At 38.4% G+C, this 24,861-nt stretch overlaps 3 protein-coding genes across 6 annotated transcripts; 1 reads left to right on the forward strand and 2 right to left on the reverse strand.

The window, feature by feature from the left end:
* Nucleotides 1-1,217: 1,217 nt before the first annotated feature.
* LOC108984003 (exosome complex component RRP42) lies at nucleotides 1,218-8,100 on the reverse strand. Of its 4 annotated transcripts, XM_018955824.2 has the most exons (10): nucleotides 7,784-8,100; nucleotides 6,454-6,553; nucleotides 5,784-5,840; nucleotides 3,456-3,583; nucleotides 3,167-3,223; nucleotides 2,932-3,024; nucleotides 2,557-2,635; nucleotides 2,294-2,418; nucleotides 1,806-1,949; nucleotides 1,218-1,717 (listed from the first exon to the last, which is right to left on the reverse strand). In XM_018955824.2, the coding sequence occupies exons 4-10, from the start codon at nucleotides 3,579-3,581 to the stop codon at nucleotides 1,478-1,480; spliced, it is 864 nt and encodes a 287-aa protein (XP_018811369.1). In that variant the 5' UTR covers nucleotides 3,582-3,583; nucleotides 5,784-5,840; nucleotides 6,454-6,553; nucleotides 7,784-8,100; the 3' UTR covers nucleotides 1,218-1,477. The 4 variants fall into 4 exon arrangements, with proteins under 4 accessions (XP_018811369.1, XP_018811368.1, XP_018811367.1 ...); XM_018955823.2 differs by lacking the exon at nucleotides 6,454-6,553; XM_018955822.2 differs by lacking the exon at nucleotides 5,784-5,840.
* An 8,263-nt stretch (nucleotides 8,101-16,363) lies between these two features.
* On the forward strand, nucleotides 16,364-17,865 carry LOC108983999. Its single transcript, XM_035691551.1, has 3 exons — nucleotides 16,364-17,402; nucleotides 17,512-17,557; nucleotides 17,796-17,865. Exons 1-3 carry the CDS (start codon nucleotides 16,364-16,366, stop codon nucleotides 17,863-17,865), a joined length of 1,155 nt encoding a protein of 384 aa, XP_035547444.1.
* Nucleotides 17,866-19,926: 2,061 nt separating this feature from the next.
* LOC108984002 lies at nucleotides 19,927-24,648 on the reverse strand. The gene is made up of 6 exons (XM_018955818.2): nucleotides 24,260-24,648; nucleotides 22,979-23,312; nucleotides 21,491-21,575; nucleotides 21,185-21,271; nucleotides 20,857-21,093; nucleotides 19,927-20,731 (listed from the first exon to the last, which is right to left on the reverse strand). The coding sequence occupies exons 1-6, from the start codon at nucleotides 24,421-24,423 to the stop codon at nucleotides 20,655-20,657; spliced, it is 984 nt and encodes a 327-aa protein (XP_018811363.1). The 5' UTR covers nucleotides 24,424-24,648; the 3' UTR covers nucleotides 19,927-20,654.
* Nucleotides 24,649-24,861: the final 213 nt, after the last annotated feature.

Below are 24,861 nucleotides of genomic sequence, written 5' to 3' on the forward strand. Positions count from 1 at the left end.
GGGGTTTGAGTGAAACCCGTGTTTAATTTTTATGTAATTATATTTCAAGACTGAGTCATATTGTTATTACGTTATAAATGAGACTGTTATAACTTATGGCTGCATCATACATGTTATTTACTTTTTAAACTATTTATATAGTTATATTTATGTACTTATATCCCGAGCAAATACGTGGGATAAGTACTCTTTATTCTATAATTTCTATTAGTACTTATCCATCATCTCTCAAAAGTTTATAATTTATTATCCAACTGAAATTAATCGAATTATACAAATTCGTACCATCATTCTTTTCTATAAAATTTTAAATTTGTGTAATTTTCAACTCATGAGTCATGAGCACTTTTAATGCTAAATTTCAGGCGGACATAAAATAAATTAAAGATATAATCAAAATTCAGTAACAAAATCAGAACGAATATTTAAATTATTGAAAACTCTTGAATAAACCAAATATTTGTAGATGGTTAACTTTTAAAAAAATATATATATGTTGCCCACTATCTGAAACGAAATTGAACAACAAAATTTAAATAATAATAAAAAAAAAAATCTGAAATTGAGTTCGGAGTCGGAGCTCCGACCTCCGTTCGGAACTCCCTCCTCCGATCGGAATCGGACTCCGACTACGTTCGAAGTCGGACTCGGAAGGGAATTTTGGCTCCGAATCCGGTCGGAATCGGAGGTCGAAAATGACAACTCCGACTCCGTCGGAGTCGGAGCCCCCCCCTACATACGACTTAACCCCCCCCCCCCCAACCCGCGGTGCCCGAGTGCCAATAACTAACTGAATTTGGACTCATCTCACTATTGTTCACAAATTTTAACTCATAAATCTCACTACTATTCACAAATTATTTCAAATCATCTTATCTCATCTAAATCTCAAATGGAATAGAATTATGACACAGAAAGATGAGTTGCCGTAAAAAACAGGGCTTATGCCATGCGAATGTTCCAATTTCAAAACAACTAAAAACAATATAAATAATTTTACATACAACCGTGAAGTGTGTAAATGTCGCGTAATCGTTTTGAAAAAAAATGAGATCTACTAGTAAATAATTAATTTTTTTCTTGTAAGTCTCATGTTTTATTAATTTTTTTCAAAACGATTACACGACATTTACATTCACGGTTGCAAATATCAACAATATATATGTTGGCAACAGAACAATAATACAGCAAATGCTAATCCACTAGCCGGCTTGGAATTGATGTTTAGAACTCACCACTACCACTCAAAATAAGTGAAGGATCAAACTATCATACGCTAGTAACCAGGCACTGGAACAAGCAAAATTAGATTACACAGCTCTGAAAATTGAGGTTGAAACATGCCATTCTATCTTTCATCCCCCAGGTAATTTATAAAAAATTCTACATAGAACAGAGTCCTGTTCAAATGTACCAACTTTTTTTTTTTATAAGTTCAAATGTACCAAGTATAATGGCATCAGAGGTTCTAAACATGTCATGAATCATCTTCAACAGCTTCAGCGGCAGCTATCTCAGAATCCAACTTGTTCATTAGCTGTTCACTTACGTGCTTTGCCACGGATATCATGTCGAGAACGATGCTAGGATCTAGGCCTGCACCACCTCGTTTAGTCAGACCACAAATGTGTCCTTTCCTGTTGACAGATATAGAGACCGCAGAGCTCATTTGGGATTCCTCTTCTGATGTGGCATCTACTATATAGTGCCTACCCACCTATAAAATACAAGGAAATATTTAATGATGCAATTTGTAGCTTACAAAATTTTTATATGTTCTATAACTAAAACAGTGATTTTGTCACCTTTGTTAACGTAACTATGACGGGGACGTCTGATGTGTCAAACTGCAGAAATTCTTCGTCACTAATGTCAACCTCTGGTTGCTCATCGCCTGAAGCACCAGCTGCCACAAGAACCCTTGGAATGCCGGTGTTGCTCAGAGCAGCCTTCAGGTGCAAAATTAATAAGATACATTAGTTTTCGGTTTCCAATGGCAGCAAAGTCAACTACATAAACTGCCTCTGATCATGATAGTTTGTTTTAGGAGAATAACGCCAAAATTTTAAATTTATACTGCCATCAAAGTCTGTTTGAATTCTGCAGATATATTAGGAAAACTTACAAGAAAGGAGGACCCAAGTACTTATGGTTTCATTATTATTATTTTTTTTATAAGTACTTATGGTTTAATTAATAATATTTTAATCTATTGATTAAAATTGTCATTGTCAGATTTAATTAAAAAAGAATTTCAATTGCAAATATATAATTGGATAGAGAGAAAAACCACCTTAATGGCAGCACCTAGGGCATCCAGTAGATTCCCATCTGAACTAACGACGAGGCAATCAATATAAAGACCCCAGCACATCTTTCCCTCCACAACTATTAGAGATGAGAGATCAATTCCAGCCCCTAGGAAAAGTTAAATAGGACCCCTCTATTATCAACTCAAGTAAAGCAAGAACCTAATTCAAGCACGATATAGGGTTGTTCACAACCGAAATGATAGAAAGCAGATGGTTACTTCTCTTGCTCTAATTAAATTCGTACCTGCCCCACTTTTACCACCCAAGAGACAACACTGAAGAGCAACCGAGAGGTCTGTAGACAACTCATCACCCCCTCGTCCCTGCATAAAATGTATGATATAGAATTTAATTTTACAATATGTACAACATGTTTTGGACACACCCACCACCCACACACAACCACAGGAAACAAATGAAAGACACTAAAGACAAGCGACCACATAGGGCTAAGCAATGAATCACGTTGGAATAATCAAATTGGATTCTTTAAGAGAACTATTTTATATAATGACTCATTTTTTATATTTATTACAAAGAATCAGAAAAGAAAAAAGAAGTCTACATGCGCTCAATCACCAAAAAAAATAGAAGAATTCAGAAAATCACCGTACACAACCTCAAACATTGGTGCTGCAGTTGGACTACAATCAACATAAATGGAGACCTTTCCTTTGTCAGGTTGCAATGAACTTGGCTTCCCAAGTTCAGCCTGCATTTAAAGAAATTAGTAGGCAACATATTGCAAGTATTCACCAGAAGATCTACCAACAAGCCCGAAATGGTTAGTCACTGTTGGCAATTGTCACTTAAGAAATGCACATAGTAGATCCAGCATCCAGTAGATGTAATACCTTTACACTGGAAATAACATCTGTTGCCCCCATCCTGACTCTTGCCGAACCATTTGCCTGCAATGAATTCCAAGGAAAATTACAATTACATAAAACCATAAGAAGTTAATTCGGTTTGTATGCTAGAAAACAAAATAAACCGGTGTAGAAGAAATCATTCCCGATGCTTTAATGAAGTAAGCCACAAAGAAACTCAAATGAGACTTAATTCCAACTGATTGATTCAGCAGAGGAATTATTTTATGCATTTAGACAACATTCCAATGATGAATTGGAAAGAATATTATACCTGAGGTATAACTCCAGTTTCAACAGAAACAGGCCGGTAAGTTAATCTTTTCCGACCATCAGAGCGAAGATCTTGAGCAATGCCCCCCTGTATGAAGTTCTTCTCTCCAAGAGACAGTCCCACCATTCCTGCACACAGATAAAATTGGCATCAAAGGATTATACAAGAAAGCAAAAGAAACGGAAAATGGAGAAGGAAACCCTTTGGTGTTAAAAAAGACAAATTCAAGTATTTTATAACATTCGATATTGCACTTCGCAAATTTATTTTTAGAGTAGTTGCAGGCAACAGTATTGTTGATACGCTCTAATAACCCCTCCCTCGCGATCACACTCCTGGAACTCAAACCCATGAAATCTAGCTCTAATAACACTTGTCGGATTGTGAACTGTCAATCTACCTAAAACCAATTGGTGTCTGGGGAGAAGTGCTCAAGTTTTGTATGTATTTGGCATTGCACCCCACATGCTTATTTTTAAAGCAGTCGCAAGGAGCAGTATTGTGGACACACTCCAACAGCGTAGATAGGAATCTGAATTTTGGTGGACCGAAAAAATGCATGTAAAAAATCTTCCATAAATACCAAGAGATTCCATAGATAGAGAACTTTTTTTACACGTGCAACACGCATAGAACAATAATTATTGAAACTGAAATTGATAGATAGTCCTTCACCAAACTATAGGAAAAGGTCACACTATGTTCTCTGACCAGTATCAGTTTTACCTAACTGCCCCACAAGACCTGTACATGTGGTGAGATTGCGTGTCTGTAATATGTTTTCTTTTTCCTTTTTCTTTCTTTTTTGGCCAGAGAGATATTTATTCAGTGATCATGTCATAATTCTCCCTTCAAAAGACTTGAAATGAGGACATAATCGAAAGGAATAAATTAAGGGGAAAAATAAGAATAAACACAAGAAGTAGCCTTTTATCTGAATTTTGTGTATATGCATTACAAAAAGGAACATGCCACATAATCCAAGGCATGCCATGGAATTCGGTATTGAGGAAGAAAAAGCATCAACTATCAAGATCAACAAAATGGTATGCATTCCTTTTGTAACAACTCTAGGACCTATAAGAATCTAAAACTTTAAATCTCAAGTCAGCAGAACCTAAAACCTAGGCTTCATCAAACCAACATATTAAAGTCTGTAGAATCTAAAATCGTAGATATCATCAAATCATTCTCAAAGTCTACATCATCTAAAACCTCAAATATAACACAGAGAAGTTCTTATGGTATGCAAAGTCAAAAACTTCAAGTTTTCCTAAAACTCATTCCGTCAAGTCAGCAGAATCTAAAACCTGTCTCTGATACCAACTGTAAACGCCCCGTACCCGGAGAGTTACCGGAGAGTTAGAGAGTTAGCTCATATCACCTAAAATTATATCTCAAATATATATATATATATATATATATATATATAACTCCAAAGACTCTACATAAACTCATTTCTTTAAACTAAACATACATGTTCCTCTACAAGGACATCAATATAGTTAATCAACAACTCCACAAAGTCTCTACAAAAATGTCAACATCCTAATAAACCAAATCAAATCTACTGAATAAGATTCTCTAATAATCATAGTACCCTTTGGTACTAAATCCACTATGCTCAACTAATCCTGCTCAAGCTTCCTATTTTTGATTCTCAGTTGAACTATCAAAATCATATGAAAATATTGGAGGTAATTGGGTGAGTCATCAACAACTCGATAAGCAATGAACATATACAAATATGTAAACATGAGTCAATTACAGAATGAAAAACCAAAACATATTATGAAAATATCAGAGCAACAGTTTGGAAATATTTATATACAAAAATCCTTTGGCATAGCATAATTGATATTTTCATAGACCACCACGTAGAAAACCACTTTATTTCCAAAGTTGGTGCACTAAAAAACAGAGATGTTGGTACCAACATAATAATAGAGGCCACGGTTTTACACATATTATAAGGTCAGAACATAAAGCAGAAACAAAATGTCATGCAAGAGGTTTTCATATGCAACATCATATCATAAAATAGTATTGAATAGATATAGATCATATTTATATCATCATGTATGAAACTTTCAGATTTCATATTTGCTAAATTGCTCTTGTTATACAATTGAGAAATAGAGAGCCAAAAATGCTCACGTCTACACTAGTAATGACAAAAAAATATTTTTCTTTTCTTATTCAAATACAATGTTATGCAGAAAAAAAAAATGACCGATGTTTCCAATGTTCCATAACAATATATGCACATTTTTCATAAAATCAACCTTAGTCCGTTTAGGCAAAGTCTAGCATACAAGCACCGCTTACCTAAATCTTGCAGTGTATTATGTAAGCCTAGGGTCCGACCTCTAACAGTATCACAACCTAAAAAAGAAAACATTCACTAAAGTGTTAATAAACCAAACAATCACAAAACCAACTTTACTAATGAAAACCCGTAAGCCAAACTACCAATTCAGCATGCCAAATCCATCACAACATTCAAAGAATTTCACTACTTCCTGAAAATTAGCCCATCCTCCTCAGATTTGCTTAACCATTTACCACAAGCAAGTTAGTCAAACAGCTCATACGTTCAAAAACAAACATTACTAGACTTATCAAACAAACAAACAACCTGCATTTACCCCGACATGCCCAACACCCAAACAGCCCACAATTTAAGTTCATTCCCTCCTACTCCACAACATTACAAACCAAAGACTCTTGACATGCCAAACAACAGCCCAAACAGCCACACTATGGAGTCTCCTCCGCCAACAACACCACAAACCAAAGACTCCCAACATGTCACACAGCAAACCAACAACCACAATCTTCATATATTCCTTTGTCCACCTCACACAAGCAAGAGAATCTAAAAAAAACAGCAACCCAACACGAAGTAACACAACGTACAAGTTCTACAATTCAAGCATAATTAAAGGAATAACCCGAGAGAGAGAATGAACAGAGAACGTTAGATAAAGGTGCTTACCGTCGTTCAGCAAGAATCCAGGGAGGAGGTGGGGGCGTGCAGCACCAAACAACAAGAAACTGGCTAGAAACCGACGAAGGGATGAGTGAAAACAGAGGACCTGCGGGGGAGTGGGGACAGAGAGAGAGAGTGAGATGCACTGTGGGTGTGAAATGGGGCATGTGTAGCCGAAATGGGGAGAGAGTGACAGGGAGAGAAAAACGGATTGGATCGTGCGTAACATAAGATGGGAAGGGGAGGGGCGTCAGTGCAGGGGAGGGGATGGAAGGGCAGAGGAGAGGAGCTGGGCGACTGAAACCTAAGGAGTAAACGGTGCGTTTAGAACCTGTTTTTTTTTTCCTAGGCAGGATGGGCTTAAACAAACTTGGGCCTAAGATTTGGGCTGGGTGTTACAACGTAGCATAAAATGTTTTAATCCAAAATGTAGTTTTGATCCGACCCAACTAAATTCTTGAGCCATTGATTCGCTAAAAGGATGAAAAAAAGATCCTGACTAAAATTAATGTGGGTACAAATCCTGTGGGTAAAAATAATAAAATCCAATACAGGACCCAGCCCACTGAGTTAGTAGCTAGGGGGGAGGTTAGGGAGTAGGGGTGTAACCGGTCCGATCCCGTTTTGGACAAAATCTAGGACCGAACCGGTATGTACCGGTTTTGTATTTTCCAAAACCAATTACGCATCGGTTACCCTCCTAAATTGGTACTTCGGTTTCCGGTCCGGTCCGGTTTTCCAGTTTTTTTAAAATGTAAGTTTCACAGATTGTCATTAAAAATTTGAATATAAAATATATAAAAAAAAAAAAAAAAAACTGATTTAAAAAAATCTGTTTTAACTTTTACTAAAAAAATCTGTTTTACTAAAAACTACTTCAATAAAAAATCTGCTTTACTACAAAACTGAAAACCCTACATTCTAATCAATTTCACAAACCCAATCACAAAACCCTAATATCACAAACACAATAATAAACACAATTACAAAAAATCCTAAATTTCGGATTCAAAAACCCTAATATCACAAAACTGCAAATCCAATCGGCAATCACAGTCACAGATTCACAAAAATTCCAATATCACAAAACCCAATCACAAAAACCATAATATCACAAAAACCCTAATATCACAAACAAATTAATAAAATCAATTACAAAAAATCCTAAATTTCGGATTCAAAAACCCTAATATCACAAAACTGAAAATCCAATCGGCAATCACAGTCACAGATTCACAAAAATCCCAATATCACAAAACCCAATCACAAAAACCCTAATATCACAAAACCCAATTACAAAAATCCTAGTATGTAATTTCAAAAAAAAAAAACTTACCGTGGAGGCAGATCGGCAGAGAGACAGGGGCCGAGAGAGTTGAGAGAAGAGAGATTGAGAGACGACAGACGAGAGAGTGAGACACGGGAGAGTTGAGTTGTGAGAGGCGGGAGAGTTGAGACTGAGAGCGAGAGACGAGAGCGTGAGAGACGAGGGACTTCTCACTGAGCCGAGGCGGAGGCAGAGTCACAGACAAGTCACGAGAGAGTGAGCCACTGAGCGCACGACGGCACGAGAGCGGAGAGAGTGAGAGGCGAGAGCAGAGTGCAGTGACAGTGTGTAGTCTCAAATCTGAGAAGTGAGACGAGAGGCGGAAAGACGAAACTTGAAAAAGACACGATTCAGAGTTTAGTCTTAGCCGAAAACGGCGCCGTTTGGCCTTTACTTATTTAATTAATATTTGATTCTTTTCAATGAGTTTTTTTTTTAATGATAACTAAAATTTATATATATTTGTAATACATTTAATAGACTATAGTGATTTAATATAACTATATATATTTATATTTGTAATACATTTAATATACTATAGTCAAATATATTATATATTAGACTATAATATATATATATATATATTTGTAATATATTTAATATACCATAGTCTAATAGTATTAATATTAGCTTATTAGTATAGTTATATATTAGTATTACTTATAGTGATTTAGTATAACTATATTAGTATAACTATAACTATAGTCTATAGTCTATATTAAACTATTAGTATTAGACTATTAGTTAAATAGTTATAGACTTGTATATTAGTATAGCTATATAATATATTTGACTATATAATAATATTAATATTAGTCTATTAGTATAGTTATATATTAGTATTAGTTATAAACTTTTAGTGATTTAGTATAACTATATTAATATAACTATAATTATATTAGACTATTAGTATTACTTAAATAGTTATAGACTTATATATTAGTATAGCTAAATAATATATTAGACTATATAATAGTATTAATATTAGACTATTAGTATAGTTATATATTAGTATTAGTTATAAATTATATATTAGTATTAGTTATAAACTTTTAGTATTAATTATAACTTATAAGTATAACAATAGTCTAGAGTCTATATTAGACTATTAGTGTTAGTTAAATAGTTATAGACTTATATATTAGTATAGCTAAATAATATATTAAACTATATAATAGTATTAATATTAGACTATTAATATAGTTATAAGTTATATATTAGTATTAGTTATAAACTTTTAATAAAAACTTGTAGTATTAATTATAACTATAGTCATTAGTCTATATTAGACTATTAGTATTAGCATTTTATGTAATAATTTATAAATTATAATAAGAAATTATTTCATATATGAATATATAATTATATATAAAAATTTCAAATAAAAGTTTATAATTATACATAATATATAACACTTATATATATTAATATATATAATATTTTGTATAAATCTTATATATACAATAATACAAATATTATTTTTTATATATTACTTTTATCAACCGGTTCGGTCCGAAAAATTTTAAAATCGAAATCGGCCGGTTTTCACATTCTAAGAATTGATCTGGATCGATTTTTCGGTTTAAATTTACACCCCTATCAGGGAGTCGAAAAGTGAGGTGGGGGAGTCAGGGCGATAAGGGGGTTAGGAAGAGTGGGGTTGTCGGGAGGACATGACAGGTAAGTGGCAGGCTCCAGAGCATCAACATAAGTAGTGCAAGTGGGAAGGGAAGGCTTCCTGACACACGCAACATGGGGTGGATAAAAAGCCCTCAACTGGATGACCAAAGGGATCTCTCGCTCTCGACTCTGTCTTCTTCCTCTCCTCCTTCTTCCAATGAAATGAGCGCACTAGAGAACTTCTTCTTCTTCTTCCTCTTTGACCTCTCCTCCAACCAGAGAACAATGAGCCCCAGCGAAGGCCTCTTATCCAGTAAATTTATATTCAGCATCATCATTGTATAGTGAGATATGTGGGACCATGAGAGACTGTAAATAAGAATATTATAATGGATTTCTCCTCCCCAAACGTCCGTGGACGTACGCGTTATGTCGAACCACGTAAACAAATGTGTTAATTTCTTTACTTTCTCTGCACTTATATTTTCCATTCACCGCCATGGACATATGCATCGCTACCGTGCAGTCGCACTGGAATACAGTCAGGGGCTTTAAATAACACCGAACAAGGCCCAAGTCACCCCAGTGGGCTGGGAAAGACTGTTTCTCTCCCTCTGGCCTGTTGAGCATTTTTATTGCATCAATAGTGGCGCCGTCTATGGGATTTGAACGCATCGCCACCGTGCAGCCACACCGGAATACTGCTGGGGACTCCAAACAACACCGAACGAGGCCCAAGTCGCCCCAATGGGCTGGGAAAGACTCTTTCTCTCCCTCCAGCCTGTTGAGCGATTTTTACCGCATCAACAGTGGCGCTCTCTGCGGGATTCGAAAGCATCACCACTATGCAACCTCACCAAAATACTGCCGGGGGCTCCGAACGAGGCCCAAGTCGCCCTAGTGGGCTAGGAAAGACTCTTTCTCCTCCTCCAGCCTATTGAGAAATTTTTACCACATCAATAGTGGCATCGTCTGTGGAATTTGATTTCTTTTTTTGTCAACGGCGGGACAAGGACAATTTCTCTGCGCCCTAGATAAATCATCGGACGAACGGATAACGCCCTCCCAGATGAGTATTCTCAATTTTCTACTTTTACATTTATGAAAAAATGAGCGGGTAGCGGGCGAGAAAGATTTTTGGCGAAGATAAAATCTTTCTTGCCCAGGCAAGGGACTTATTGAACTCCTCGCCCCTACACCCGAATCACTCTAGTCTCTATCACATAAAAGCACACTGCCTGAACACTAGCAGACAAACACTACGCACTTAAGTGCACAGTAGCACACAAGCGCTACCCCCCCACGTGTACTGCACCCCACGTGTATAGTACTTGAGAGGGCACTGTGCACAACTTCAACCCCTCACTCCTGTGAGGGACCGATTTGACTCCTCGCCAGGGGAGTCACGTGTGCAGCCTCATGCGCGGTAAGGGACGCAAAGCCCAACCCCACCATGGCACAGCTGGTCCCCCGTCGACCACTAAGGGGGTCGCTGGTTCTGTCTGCCTCTCATGAGGTGGTCTCTGACCACCCCAGCCGACTGGCCACGGCTACTGGCTGTGTGGTGCATCAACGTGGGTATAGGCTTGCGACACTGCCGTGAGCTACGTGGACTTGATAATAGTTACCACTTGGCCGCTAGGCTTCTGAGAATTGCTCGGGGTGGTTACCGACCACTCTGGTCAGCTAGCGGCGTCGTTGGCCTCGCATGAACTCAGTGCGAGGGGCGCACACCCTAGAAGTCACTGCTTTGTTGCATCTCTTCTACCCAGGACTTGCTAAGCTTGGGGAGCACGATTCGAGAAGCATGTCAGGAAGCACGGCTCTGGAACCATCTCAGGAATCATGGCCCGGGAAGCATCACAACCCACTATTCTCAAGACTCATCTCCCTAGGATTTATTAAGCTCGGGAAACAAGTTCACACACGAGAGTTAAACTCGGGAAACAAATGAAGTTCACTCAAGAGCCACCTGCTTGAGAGTCACCATCTTGGGAGTCAAGTGCTTGGAAACCTTCCTCACCTGGTCTACACCGTGCTCCTTTACTCAAGAATCACCTCTTTAGGAGGGAGTCACCATCTTGGGAAGCATGGCTTGGGAACCATCATAACCCACTCTTCTCGGGACTCCTTTGCCCAAGATTTATTAAGCTCGGGAAACAAGTTCACGCACGAGAGTTAAACTCGGGAAACAAATGAAGTTCACTCGAGAGCCACCTACTCGGAAGTCACCGTCTCGGGAGTCAAGTGCTCGGCAACCTTCCTTGCCTGGTCGCACAGTGCTCCTCTACTCGGGAATCACCATCTCGGGAAGCTTGGCTCGGGAGTCACCATTTCGAGAGTCAAGTGCTCGGAAACCTTCATCTCCTGGTCTTCACGATGCTCCTCTACTCGGGAATCACCTCCTCAGGAAGGAGTCACCCTCTCAGGAAGCATGGCTCGGGAACCATCACAACCCACTCGGGAGTCTCCATCGCAGCCCCTCCTTCTCAAAAGTCATCTAGACGGGACCAGCTCACCAGCTCGGGAACCTACTGCGCAGAATGAAAACTAGCTCGGCACCTCATCAGTTTGAAAATTTGCTCAATTCGGCAGCACCTCGGCTTGGTAGCCACCCCACTCGGGAATCACCATCGCAGCCTCTTGGCTCGGGACTATCCTCTTGGAAAAAACTACACTCGGAAGCCACCATCAGAAATTACTCCCATCCCCTTGCTCGAATGTCACCTGCTCAAAAGCCTCATCTCCAGCTCGGGAACCCACTGCACGGTTGACACATGCTCGGTATCTCTAGCCCACCAACTCAACACCTCTCTTGCACGTAACTCATAGCTCGGGATTCGCCTGCTCGAACCCTCCAGCATGGAGCTTACCTACGTGCCTGAGCGCGAGAATTACAACCAACAGCAGACAACTTTTTTTCAAAGCAAAAAGATTGACCACATCAACTAAAAACTTTCCGGTATTATCTCTAAAAATTTGTGTGAATTTATTTATACTAACGAAATTACTTCTTATAGTGCGGAAACACTGGTCATGTTGCCCCGCGCTCCGGCGAAGCAATTTGGCACGGACGAGCGCCCCCGTCCAACTAAGCTGAGTCTATACACTTGCAAGAAGATAGGTCTCTTGACTCGCTAAGCCGAGTACACTCACAAGAAGACGGGTCCCTTGACTCGCTGACCTGAGTCATTGCACTCGCAAGAAGATGAGTCCCTTGACTCACTGTGGGGTAAGGCTCCAAGTCTCCAGACTTGCCACCAACCCCCAGTCCAACAAAGTCAAGTCCTGACACTCGCAAGAAGATGGGTCATGTGACTCGCTGCGAGGTAAGGCCCCAAGTCTTTGGACTTGCTGCTGACCCCCATTCAACAAACCAAAGTCCTTACACTCCTAAGAAGACAAGTCCCTTAACTCGCTAAGCCGAGTACACTCGCAAGAAGACGGGCCCCTTGATTTGCTGCGGGGTAAGACCCCAAGTCTCAGAACTTGCCCCTGACCCTTCGTCCAGCAAATCCAAGTCCTTACACTTGCAAGAAGATGGGTCCCTTGACTCGTGCCGAGTGTCACGCTCGAGCCATAACCACTGCCAGTGTGTTACCTTCCGAAATGAGCCTACTGAGTTAACGGGTCATCTAGCTCCACAACTTCCAAGCGCGGGTTACCTTCAAGAACGAGTCGACTGGCTTGGCAATTGCCTAAAATGGACCTAGTGGGTCGACGGGCCCTCTGACCACTTTGCGTGGGCTACATCAAATGAACATACACTTTATAAATAGCAACAAACATTCGATCTCCGCTCTCACACTATATGCAGTTGAGTCCATCTCCTGCCTTAGCCGAGCTCCGCGCTCACACTCTAAGCGGTCAAGCCCATCTCCCACCGGCTCTCACACCATACGTGGTCGAGTCCATCTCCCGCCTTAGCTGAGCTTTACGCTTGCACTCTACGTAGTCGAGTCCATCTCTCGCCTTAGCTGAGCTCTGCGCTCGCACTCTACGCGGTAGAGCCCGTCTCCGGCCTTGGTCAAGCTTCGCGCTCGCACTCTACGCTGTCGAGCCCATCTCCCGCCTTAGCTGAGCTCCGTGCTCGCACCATACGAGGTCGAGCCTGTCTCTGGCCTTAGTCGAACCTTGCGCTCGCACTCTACGCGGTCGAGCCTATCTCCCGCCCTAGACTCGCACAAGTTGCCTACCCGCACACTACGTAATCAAGCTCATATCTCAAACCTGGGTTCGAAAATGTTTACTGTTTGCACCAGAGGAACAAATGAACGAGGACCGGCCTTCAGAATTTACTTCCCTATGTATATGGGCAAACCAAGTCGACTACATTTTTACCTCTAAAGATTCTCAAAGTCCTTACTTGCCCTTAAGAATCGCGAGGTACTGTAAGGGAGTAAAAACAATAAAGCCCAATACAGGGCCAGCCCACCGAGTTAGTAGCTAGGGGAGGTCAGGGAGCCAGAAAGTGAGGTAGGGGAGTCAGGGGGTAAGGGGTCAGGAGGCGTGGGGTTGTCGGGGGGGGGGGGGGGGGGGGGACATGACAAGCAGGTGGCAGGCTTCAGAGCATCAACATGAATGACACAAGTGGGAAGGGAAGGCTTCTTGACACACGCAAGGGACCGGTCCCACCATTACCAACTGACACACGCAACAGGGGTGGATAAAAGGCTCTCAGCCGGATGACCAAAATGATCCCTCACTCTCGACTCCGTCTTCTTCCTCTCCTGCTTCTTCCAGTGAAAGATGCGCACCAGGGGTTTTAGTCTTCTTCTTTGTCTTCAATTCCCCTTCTTCCTTTTCGATCTCTCTTCCAACCAAAGAACAAGGAGCCCCAGCGAATGCCTCTTCTCCAGTAAATTTATATTCAGTATTACCATTGTATAGTGAGATATAAGGGATCATGAGAGACTGTAAACAAGAATATTATAGTGGATTTCTCCTCCTCAAACACTCGTGGACGTAAGTATTATGCCGAATCACGTAAACCCATGTGTTCATCTCTTTACTTTCTCTGCACTTATGTTTTCCATTCACCGCCATGGACGTACGCATCGCCACCATGCAGTCGCATCGAAACACTATCGGGGGCCTCAAAAAACACCAAACGAGGCCCAAGTCGCCCCAATGGATTGGGAAAGACTATTTCTCCCCTTTCGGCCTGTTGATCGATTTTTATCGCATCAACAGTGGCGCCGTCTGTGGGATTCGAACCCATTGCCACCGTGCAGCTGCACCAAAACACTGCTAAGGGGTCCAAACCAGTTTTTTGGTACCGTCCCGGCCGGTACATGCCGTATCGGCCAGTCGGCCGGTACCAGAAATATGCCATTCCATACGGTTAAAATACCGGGTGTACCGGCCGGTACACATTTCAGCAGCTGGGAGCCGGGGGTTGAGCTGATGGCATTTTTGAAATTATGGCAAATTATTAGGAGCAAATTTGGACTTTCACCTCAAACATAAAACCTAAGTCTGAATCATCTATTTCTCTTCTTTATTTCGTTTCTTTCAATTTCGTTCACCCAGGGCCATTACACTTCACGTAGCTGCAGCACCTGAGTGACCGAGTCCCAGACCGCAAATGGTCAGCCAGCTGCCAGCATCCACCGCCCTCCGTCTCGTTGCACCGCACGTCGCCGACCACCGCCCTCATCTCGGTATTTTACTATTTTTTTTGTTTATTACTTAGTTTGATTTTTTTTGTTACTTTTTTTTATAAATAAATCATAATTGTATTTTTATAGATGTTTTAGATTATATGTTTGTAGATGTTTTAGATTATATTGTTATAGTATTTGTTTGTATTTTTATAGATGTTTTAGATTATATTTTTATAGATGTTTTATAGATGTTTGTTTATGTTTTTATAGATGTTTGTTTATATTTTTATAGATTATATTTTTATAGATGTTTGTTTATAGTTTATATTTTTATAGATTATATTTTTATAGAAGTTTGTTTATATTTTTGTAGATATTTTAGATTATATTGTTATAGTGTTTGTTTGTATTTTTATAAATGTTTTAGATTATATTTTTATAGATGTTTGATAGATGTTTGTTTATATTTTTATAGATTATGTTTTGATAGATGTTTGTTTATAGTTTATATTTTTATAGATTATATTTTTATAGATGTTTGTTTATAGTTTAGATTTGATGAGTTTCTTCTGAATGGCTTGCTTATAAGTGTTAATGTTTTATACTTTAATAGTTATAAATGTCTAGTTGTCAATCAACCGGTAATATGACTTTAACTCCAGCACTTGCTCCTGTAAGATCAGAAGATCCAGCTTGGGCCCATGCACGTGTAGTGCCAGGGGTAAGAAATAATACTGAATGTTTATATTGTAATAAAGTAATTAGAGGTGACGCGATCACTCGGTTGAAGTATCATCTAGTTGGGATTCTAGGCGATGTAGAAGCATGTAAAAAGGTCACTGAATATGTAAAATGACAAATGAATGAGTTGCTTAATGAAATGAAAAAAAAGTAAAGAGAAGAAAAGAAAATAAGTTCAGAGATTGGAGGCGATATAGATTTAACATCTGATGATATTGATGATAGTAATAGTATGGAGGAACAGTCTTAGCTTTCAAAAGGTAAGGGGAAGTCGAAAGAATTTGGAACTGGAAAGTCAGTGGGGGGATTGAGTAGATTTTTTGCTCCAAGAACAACTCCTGGGGCCCAATCTTCAATTAAGAGTTCTATGTCTTCAAATGAGATGATTGTAAAAGCAAAGATGACTGTAGCACGCTGGTGGTATGATACTAATTTGCCTTTCAATGCTGCTCAATCCAAGTTTTATCAACCAGCTATTGATGCCATGACTATCATCGGGCCAGGATTCAATGGCCCATCTTTATATGAGTTGAAATGAAATTTGTTAAAAATGGTTGTAGATGAGGTTCAAGATTATTTGCAACAAATTAATAAGGTTTGGAATGAGACCGGTTGTTCACTAATGGCAGATGGTTGGACAAACCAGAAGCAACAATCAATAATCAACTTTCTAGTTTATTGGCCGAAATGTATAATGTTTTTTAAATCTGTTGATACATCTGGCCTTAGAAAAGATGCTGAAATATTGTTTAATATCTTTGATAAGGTTGTTCAAGAAATTAGAGCTGAAAATCTTGTGCAGTTCATAACGGACAATGATGCAAGCTATAAAAGTGCAGGAAAAAAGTTACAACAGAAGTATGGTTCTTTCTACTGGTCCCCATGTGCAGCTCATTGCATAGACTTAATGTTGGAGAATTTTTCTGATCCAAGATATTTTTCCCTTATTGATGATGCTATAAAAAATGCAAAAAAGATAACAAAATTCATCTATAACCATGGTTGGGTTTTGGCATTGATGAGAAAAGACTTTACCAAAGGTCATGATTTGTGTCGTCTTGCAATTACAAGATTTGCGACAAATTTTTTAAGTATCCAACGTTTGTTCTTGTTTAAGAAAGAACTCAGACAAATGTTTACTTGTGATAAATGGATTGCATCAAGTCATTCTAAGAGCAACATAGGGAAGGAGATAGTTGAGATCGTTTTAGAATATAAAGAGTTTTGGGCTCAATGTCAATTTATTGTCAGAGTTAGTGAGCCTTTGGTTCGTGTTCTACGACTTGTTGACGGGGATGAGAAGCTTGCAATGGGATACTTGTATGATGCAATGGAAAGAGTAAAAAAGAACATAAAAGCAAGATGCAATAACAAAGTTAGTTTATTCAGTCCATTCACCAGGATCATTGATTCAAGATGGGATAGGCAACTTCACATTCCATTACATGCGGCGGGTTGTTTTCTTAATTCTGGAATTTACTATAACCCCAATTTTAAAAATAAAAATGATGTTGTAAGAGACTTCAACAATTGTGTTATGAAGATAGAACTTGATCCCGATAATCAATATAAGATCATTGCAGAACTTAACTTGTATAAGAATGCAATATGTGAGTTTGGACATTCTTTAGCAATCTGCCAGCGTGATAAGATTAATCCAGGTATTATCATTTATCAATATTATTTGTTAAATAATGTAACTTTGTACTTTAAATTTTATCTTATTTTATTTTTACTGATTAATAATTTATAATTGTATTATTGTTATAGTTGTATGGTGGACCCAATTTGGTTGCGAGGTTCCAACGCTTCAAAGGTTTGCTGTTCGAGTACTAAGTCAATGTTGTAGTGCAACTGGATGTGAGAGAAACTGGAGCACATTTGATTTTATTCATTCGAATAAGAGAAATAGATTAGTGCATAAACGTTTGAATGACTTAGTATTTGTTCGTTATAACTTGAAGCTGAGATAGAGGTAACTTTTTTTAATACTAATGTTTTCACTGTTGAAAAATATATAACATTTTCACTTATGTTTGATTTTATTTTTACAGGAGCATAAAAAGGGGAAGAGATGATTTAGATCTAATCAATTTTGAAAACATTGATTTGATGGAAGAATGAGTGGGTGAAGAATCTGAGCTTCTTGATGGAGAAGATTTGGATTGTGCAAGTATTGAGGAGCCATTAGCCTCACTAAATGAGAAAGACAATGATAATGTTGGTATTGATGTTAATAACGGTGATGATGTTGATGAAAATATTTTGATTATGTCGAATCCTGATCCTTATTGTCTTTTTTATGAGGATGAGTATCTTTGATGACGTGGTGACGTTAATGATTTTATCATGATAATATTGATGTTTATAACTTTATGTTAGTTGTAACTTAAAACTTAAGACTTGTATTGAGAAGTATTGAGTTTATGACTTATTCTGTTGTTATTTTGGAATACAGTTAATGCTTGTATATATATAATTTATTCAGGTATAAATTATTCCGAAACGGTACACAAAACGGTATCGGTACGGTACCGATACCGAAACGGTATCGGGACCGAAATATTATCTCGAAACGGTACACGAAACGGTACCGGTATCGAAATATTTCGTTCCAGTGCCTTGACCGGTACGGCTTCCGGTACGGTATTCAAAACTTTGGGACTCCAAACAATACCGAACGATGCCCAAGTCGCCCTAGTGAGCTAGGAAAGACTTTCTCCCTTTCCGGTTTGTTGAGTAATTTTTACCACATCAACAAATCCAATTGCAATTAAGTAAAAATAAGAACTAGAATATGAAAATCTGGACTTCGGTACATATCAAAAAACTACTAAAGTGGGTAAAAATGAAGATTTTTGGCGTTGGGGATATATCAACCTAAAGGGTGGGAGAGAAATGAGTAATAGATACATTCTTAAATTATGTAAGTTTTGCATATTGTCTTCGAAAAAAAATAGAGTTTACTATTAAAAAAGGACAATGCTAGGGTGAACACCAAATGTGCACTCCAAATATGCACACCAATGCAAATGGCTTTTTTCTTTTCTACATCCTTAATCTTTAAGAAAAAAAAATTCACTAAGAGTCAATGTCTTGATCATTAAGAAAAAATTAAAAAATTAAAATATGAGGGAGCACATTTGAGAGTCATACTATCATTTCTATTAAAATATTAATTTTTTATATAGGCCTCATATTTACCTACTTTTTTAAAAGAAGTGCACGAAACTTACACATTTTAAGACTACAAATATAATTTCTTGAGAGGAAATTGGGGAGAGGGGGTGTCGGAGGTTTGCTCTTGACAGTCTTATTTAAAAGAAAGTGTGAATAATGATTGTTTGGAAGGGAACATTTGGTTAGCTTCTTCTACGAGCTTTGAGTGTTTTTTGGCAATAGAGATGACAAAGGGACGACGAGGGTGGCGTACGGTAGCAACAGTAGGTGTGTTCAGTACCAAGTAAAGGGAACGGTGGTGAGAGAGCTTAGCTTAGGTTAGGGCATAACCAACCAAAAATATGAATGAAGGAAAAGGATGCGTGTGTGTTAGCAGAATGAGAATTATAAACCACAAATATACCATTTGTCATCCAAAATCAAAATACCTAAGTTAGGAATTAGGTTAGATCCAATTCCTTTAATTGGTCTCATTTGCTAGATATATGTGGTCTGATTGGCATAAATCCTCAGTCTCCAAAATAGAAGTCTTGGATTCGAAACCCCCCTCCTCAAATGTATCAAAAAAATAATAATAATTAGTCTCATTCATTCAGTTCTATTTATTTTTTATTTTTAAAAAGGAAATTAAAAAAATGTAAAGACCAATCCCATTAACTTTTTTTTTTTTTTAATATCGGAAAACCTCTCCAAGGCAGGGCCCTTCAGACCCACTTCTGTAGAATAAATCCCGATCACGTGCACCGCACCCTTTTAAAAGTTTCCCTACACGAAACTAGTTAAATCACTGACTTTTCGCTATAGGGTGTGACCCTGAATGATTGTTTACACTTATGAGATATTAAACCTTGGACCTTGAAATGAATGATACCCTAAGACCAAGACCTTCACCACTTGGCCCAACCCCTTACCAATCCCATTAACTAGTATAAAAAATAGTATAAAAATATGAAATATTCACATGTTTTGTAATTATAACAAGTCATAATTGTAAGTATATAAGTATAATTGCAATGCCCAATTTGTTGCATTAAAATCAGTAATACAAAGGACACATAATTGGTTGGGTTAACATTACATGGCAGATCATGCAGCTACAGGCGAAGTGAAGCTACTTCATACGATTTCAGAGGTCGGGTACACACACTGGCGAAAAAGTATCCAAACCTCCAATCATCTCATCAAGTGCCCACCTGTATTTGCAACATTTGCCGGGCTTTCATGGCAATGAGCTGAGTGTCCAGTACTGGAAATTCTGAAAGCTGTTCCAATTGGAAATTTCAAGCTACCTCTCTGCTTCATACACACACATGTACATCGCACTATGAACCAAAATGGATTTCTGTTTAGAGTAGAAGTTTGCATAAATCAGAACCACGTAATTGAACAGCAACCATAGTTTTACATTACATCATGCCAGCGCGCCTGCGCGAGTGACAGAGAAGGAGAGAGCAGACATTGTTCAACCATCCAACAATCATAACTCATAACTCATCAGCAGCAGAAATGTATTATTTGAAAAATTCATCAAAAAAAGAAAAAACGAAGGAGATCACAGTGGCCATAGATAGGTAAAATTTCAACTGACCGCCATATTGGCTTCTGCTTCAACACCTGCTTTTAGTAAGTAGCATTATTCAAAGATTTATCATCAAGTACCTCAACATTTTATAAAGTACACCAACAATTTTAAGCAGATGCAAATAATATGTTGTAATAATTTCACCCAGTGCTTAAAGGTCCATATGCAGAACTTTCTCGAGGCAAACTGATACAATAATGGGCCCAGCCAAATCCCCAACAGCACAGCCTGCACAAAAGTGCATAGTTTATTGGTGGGAAATATATGACATGGGATATACCATAAATTGTTGCCAACTAGAGAGATTCAAATATAATCCTAGAAATCTTTCTTGCCAGCAGGTGTGAGCTTACCAATCCACTGGCCAGCCGAAGGACGAATGAGGGTGGCACCAATCCCTGCCCCAATGGAAGCAAAAACCAGTGATGCACTACACTTCACAGTAGCACCAGCAACCTTTTTCCCTAGAAATTTAATTTTTTCGGCTTTATCAAGTTCATCACTCTCTTCTTTAATAAGAGAAGAGATGTATCTGTAGAATTCAATACCAACTTGAACAAGCCATGATGCAGCAACCCCTAGAAAGTGTCCTGCATATCAAAATGGGGCACAATTCAATGCGGTTGAAGCTCAGAAATAAATTACAATAAATGGGAAGAAAGCAAATATAAAAGGCTTAACCTCTGATAGTTGTTCTGCTAACACTATAGAAGTAAACCAATCTAGGCATCCCTCTTTCAGCCTTGCGCACAGCAGATTTGGGAGCGTCTGTACATATTGATCATATGCATCAGTTTATTAGAAATCTAATCAGAAAGCTGATTAGACTTTTTTTATAATAATCAATATCTCTTACAGCAATAACTAAGCTCATCTCCTCTATTGCATGTAAAATGTCCATTGATTCTTCTTTATAATATGATGAATCACGAAAAATGCACATTTGACACCTTTTCTTTTCCAAAGAAAAAAAAAACTTTTCAGTACCTTTCAAAAGTTTCCATGCCATCCTCTGTGAAACATGATGGACAGCAATTCGTTCTAGCACTCGTCTAGTGGTTACAACAGTAGTCTGTAATGGTATGCAGTAGATCACTGAAATAAGTAGTCTCTAAAAGGTACAACTGAGTTTCCTATCTTTCTAGAAACATCTGCTGCAAAACAATGGAGAAAGATGCAAAGCTTTGCAGCACACAAATATGAGTTCCAAGATTGAGAAACAGCAAAATTGGATGGAAGTTTTTTATTAAAATCACTGTTAAAGCAACCAAAATGACTTCTTTCGCTCCAGTTTAAGGTAAACACTAGGTTAGAAACAACAGGTTTCAAAGACAACAATATTAGGACTTGTCAAAGGCCAGTAAACGTGTTCATTGAAACAAATATTTTTTGGACAAAATGTTGTGAGAAGGCAGGAGCCAGTTATAATATAACATGCATCGTGGAGAACTTTTTTTTTTTTATCAGTATCGTGGAGAACTTTTGAATATCAAGGAAGGATGGTTAGATTTAGATCAATACTTTGCCACAAAAAATTAGGAAAGGTAAACACAAAGAGGCAAGTCTAGCCAAACCAGACTTAATTCGCATAACGATGGGAGCTTGGACAAGTTCACAAAATTCATTCATAGAGTTCAAGGCATTTTTGTTTTGGTTAACATTAAGCCCTATCCTACATGATGATGTCAGTTTGACCAAGGAGCACAAAGCCAAAGATGGTAACTTATCGAAGGATTCCAGTGAGCATCAAAATATGGACTTCACTTTATCCTATCTAGTGGAAAAACAAATAACCAACATAGCTGTAAGAATTTTTTTTTTTATATAAGTTAAAGATATTTATTAAGCACAATGTAATAGGCGAAGCCCAAGTACACAAGAAGTATACCAAAGAAACACCTAGTTACATTCTAATACTAGAAAAGCGAAGACAATAACTCGTTTATGGCCCCTCCCTTGAGTACAATAGCAGAGAACCAGCTAAGTAGAGTGCTTATAAAAAACTTCCAAAATGCATCTCTATTGCGTTCCCTATCATTAAAGCACCTCTCGTTTCTTTCCAACCAAATACACCAGGACAGGATGTCAAACACAGATGAAAAAAAATATGCAAGTAGGCAATGATAGCAGAAAGGAACATGCCCGCAGAGATGGATCCCAAGACATGGTGACTGGGTACAGAAATAGATTTGATGAATTATTAATTTTCTGGTTTTACTCATTAAAAATAGATTCTTGCATTAGTTTCTCATTGAGAGGGTAACACGTTATATTCCAGAGAGCCAAGAAATCTTTGCTAAGCAAATATATAAAAAATGAACAAGCAAGTATTTTTTAGAGTTTCACATCGTTATAATTTACCACCCATGAGAATCAATCATGCTTTAAAAACTACTAATGAGAATCCTTGAATGCACAAGAGCTGAATCCTTATGGTTCATGAGACAGATAGACAGGCATATAGGTACAACTCACCTCACGGACAATTTGCTTCACTGATTTTTTTAAAGGAACAACCAAATCTAAATGGCGCTCTTCTTGAGTGTCCTGAAGAAACTCATCATCATCCTCCTCAATGTTTGAACGAGGCTCCAAAAGAGGCAAATAGAACATCAAAAACGACCTCACGGAAGTCATAGCAAATGCCCTTAATTCAAAAGCTGAGAACAAAGGTTTTAACTCAATTTTATATTCTTTTGTTCTGTATTTCAAAGAATCATGCTGAAAGATATTTGTAGTTGCGCTTCGTATACTGGAAATGTAATCTTCAGACAATGCTGCACCAGCATCACAATGAGCAACCGATATCCTGAATACAGCAGTGAAGCTACTATAAGTCAATATATGGTCCGAGCTTAGCTAAAATACCTCTTTTCGAAAGTGGTCCTAAACGTATGGTAACAAAACCAAGTAGCTTGTTGCAAAAGAAAATGGGAACAATAAGAAAAATCTGCAAAAGACACTAGCATAGACAACGGGAGAGAGAGGTGCACTTTCTGCTGTAACTGCTAATCATCCAAGCGGTTATTATTTTGTTTTCCAAAAGGAGAATTACTCAGTTTGACCAGGCCAAGATGGCGTACAAAGCTTAGCTCAATGGAGCTATACTTGGGTACTAAATTTGAAAAACCTAAATATGGAGCTCCTTGTTTCTATTCTTTTCATTTCTTTTTGTCTGCAGCATCCGAGTACAGTCAAAAGCCTACTATATACTTAAATTTCAAGAATTTCAAAGAGAATTTAGAGCCACCCCGTTTAGAGACTATCGATGCAAATGTATTGCTGATTCATAAAACAATGCAACCAGAATGCATAAGTGAGGCACCTCCAAATTTACAACGACAACTCAAGTCACAGCCACCAAATAAAAGAGCCAAGGCCAAGATTATAGCTTTAGTAAAATTTTGCAGCAATGAAGAAATGCACAAAAAAAAAAAGCCTCAAGACTCATTGACTATACCCACTTTTACGATACCAAATTTGAACAACGCCTATGAAATCGAGTTATACATAATCAAGGAAAACAAACAATGCCAATCTGAGAACTTCCATCTTTAAAAAATATATATAACTTGCCGACAAATTGGCCATACGGTCATACCCACTTACCTCAGACAAGTTAATACCCCATACTGAATCCAAATATAACCAATCCGAATTGTGTTAGCCATTTATATACTCCATCCACTCCACACAGACACGAACATTTTTATGCGGGGAGAGAGAGGGATGGAAGGAGGGAGAGAGAGAGAGTACCCGAACAACGCCCTAGAGGCAAAAGGGGTTCCGGCGGAGACGGCGGCGGCGGCGGCAGATGCCGCGACGGTAGCCGAGAACAACCCATTAGAGTGGAGGCTTTGGCCCGTGTATAAACTTGGGTTTTTCCGCAACAAATCCAAGACTATAGCTATTCCCGCCATTGACGTACTTCCTATCTAAAACCAATCACAAAGATACAAACTTTCTTATTCTTTACCATACCCAGTAAGGACAAAAGATAGAGGAAGTTTCTGGGAAGATTTCCCGGGCTTTGTCGTAAATCTGCTTGAGAAAATAAAATAACAGGGTTTAGCTTGAGAGATTGAAACAGATCGAGCAACCTATCCCAAGACTACGGAGAGGGAAGGCAAATGGGCCACGTTGATTTTTTTGTTTTTAAAAAATGAAAAACACTATATGCAACCGAGACGAGAAACCGCGGGGATCCGTTGCCCACGTGGAAAATGAAACAGGCCGTTTTTTATTTCAGTTCTTCTGCTTGCAACCGCCGTTGCAGAACCCTTGCGGAACCGGCTGACGTCAGTGCTAATTTATTAAAAAAAAAAAAAAAAAAAGAGAGAAAGTGAGTGAAATATGCG

This window comes from Juglans regia, chromosome 7, assembly GCF_001411555.2.
Source record: "Juglans regia cultivar Chandler chromosome 7, Walnut 2.0, whole genome shotgun sequence".
NCBI classification, from domain to species: domain Eukaryota; kingdom Viridiplantae; phylum Streptophyta; class Magnoliopsida; order Fagales; family Juglandaceae; genus Juglans; species Juglans regia.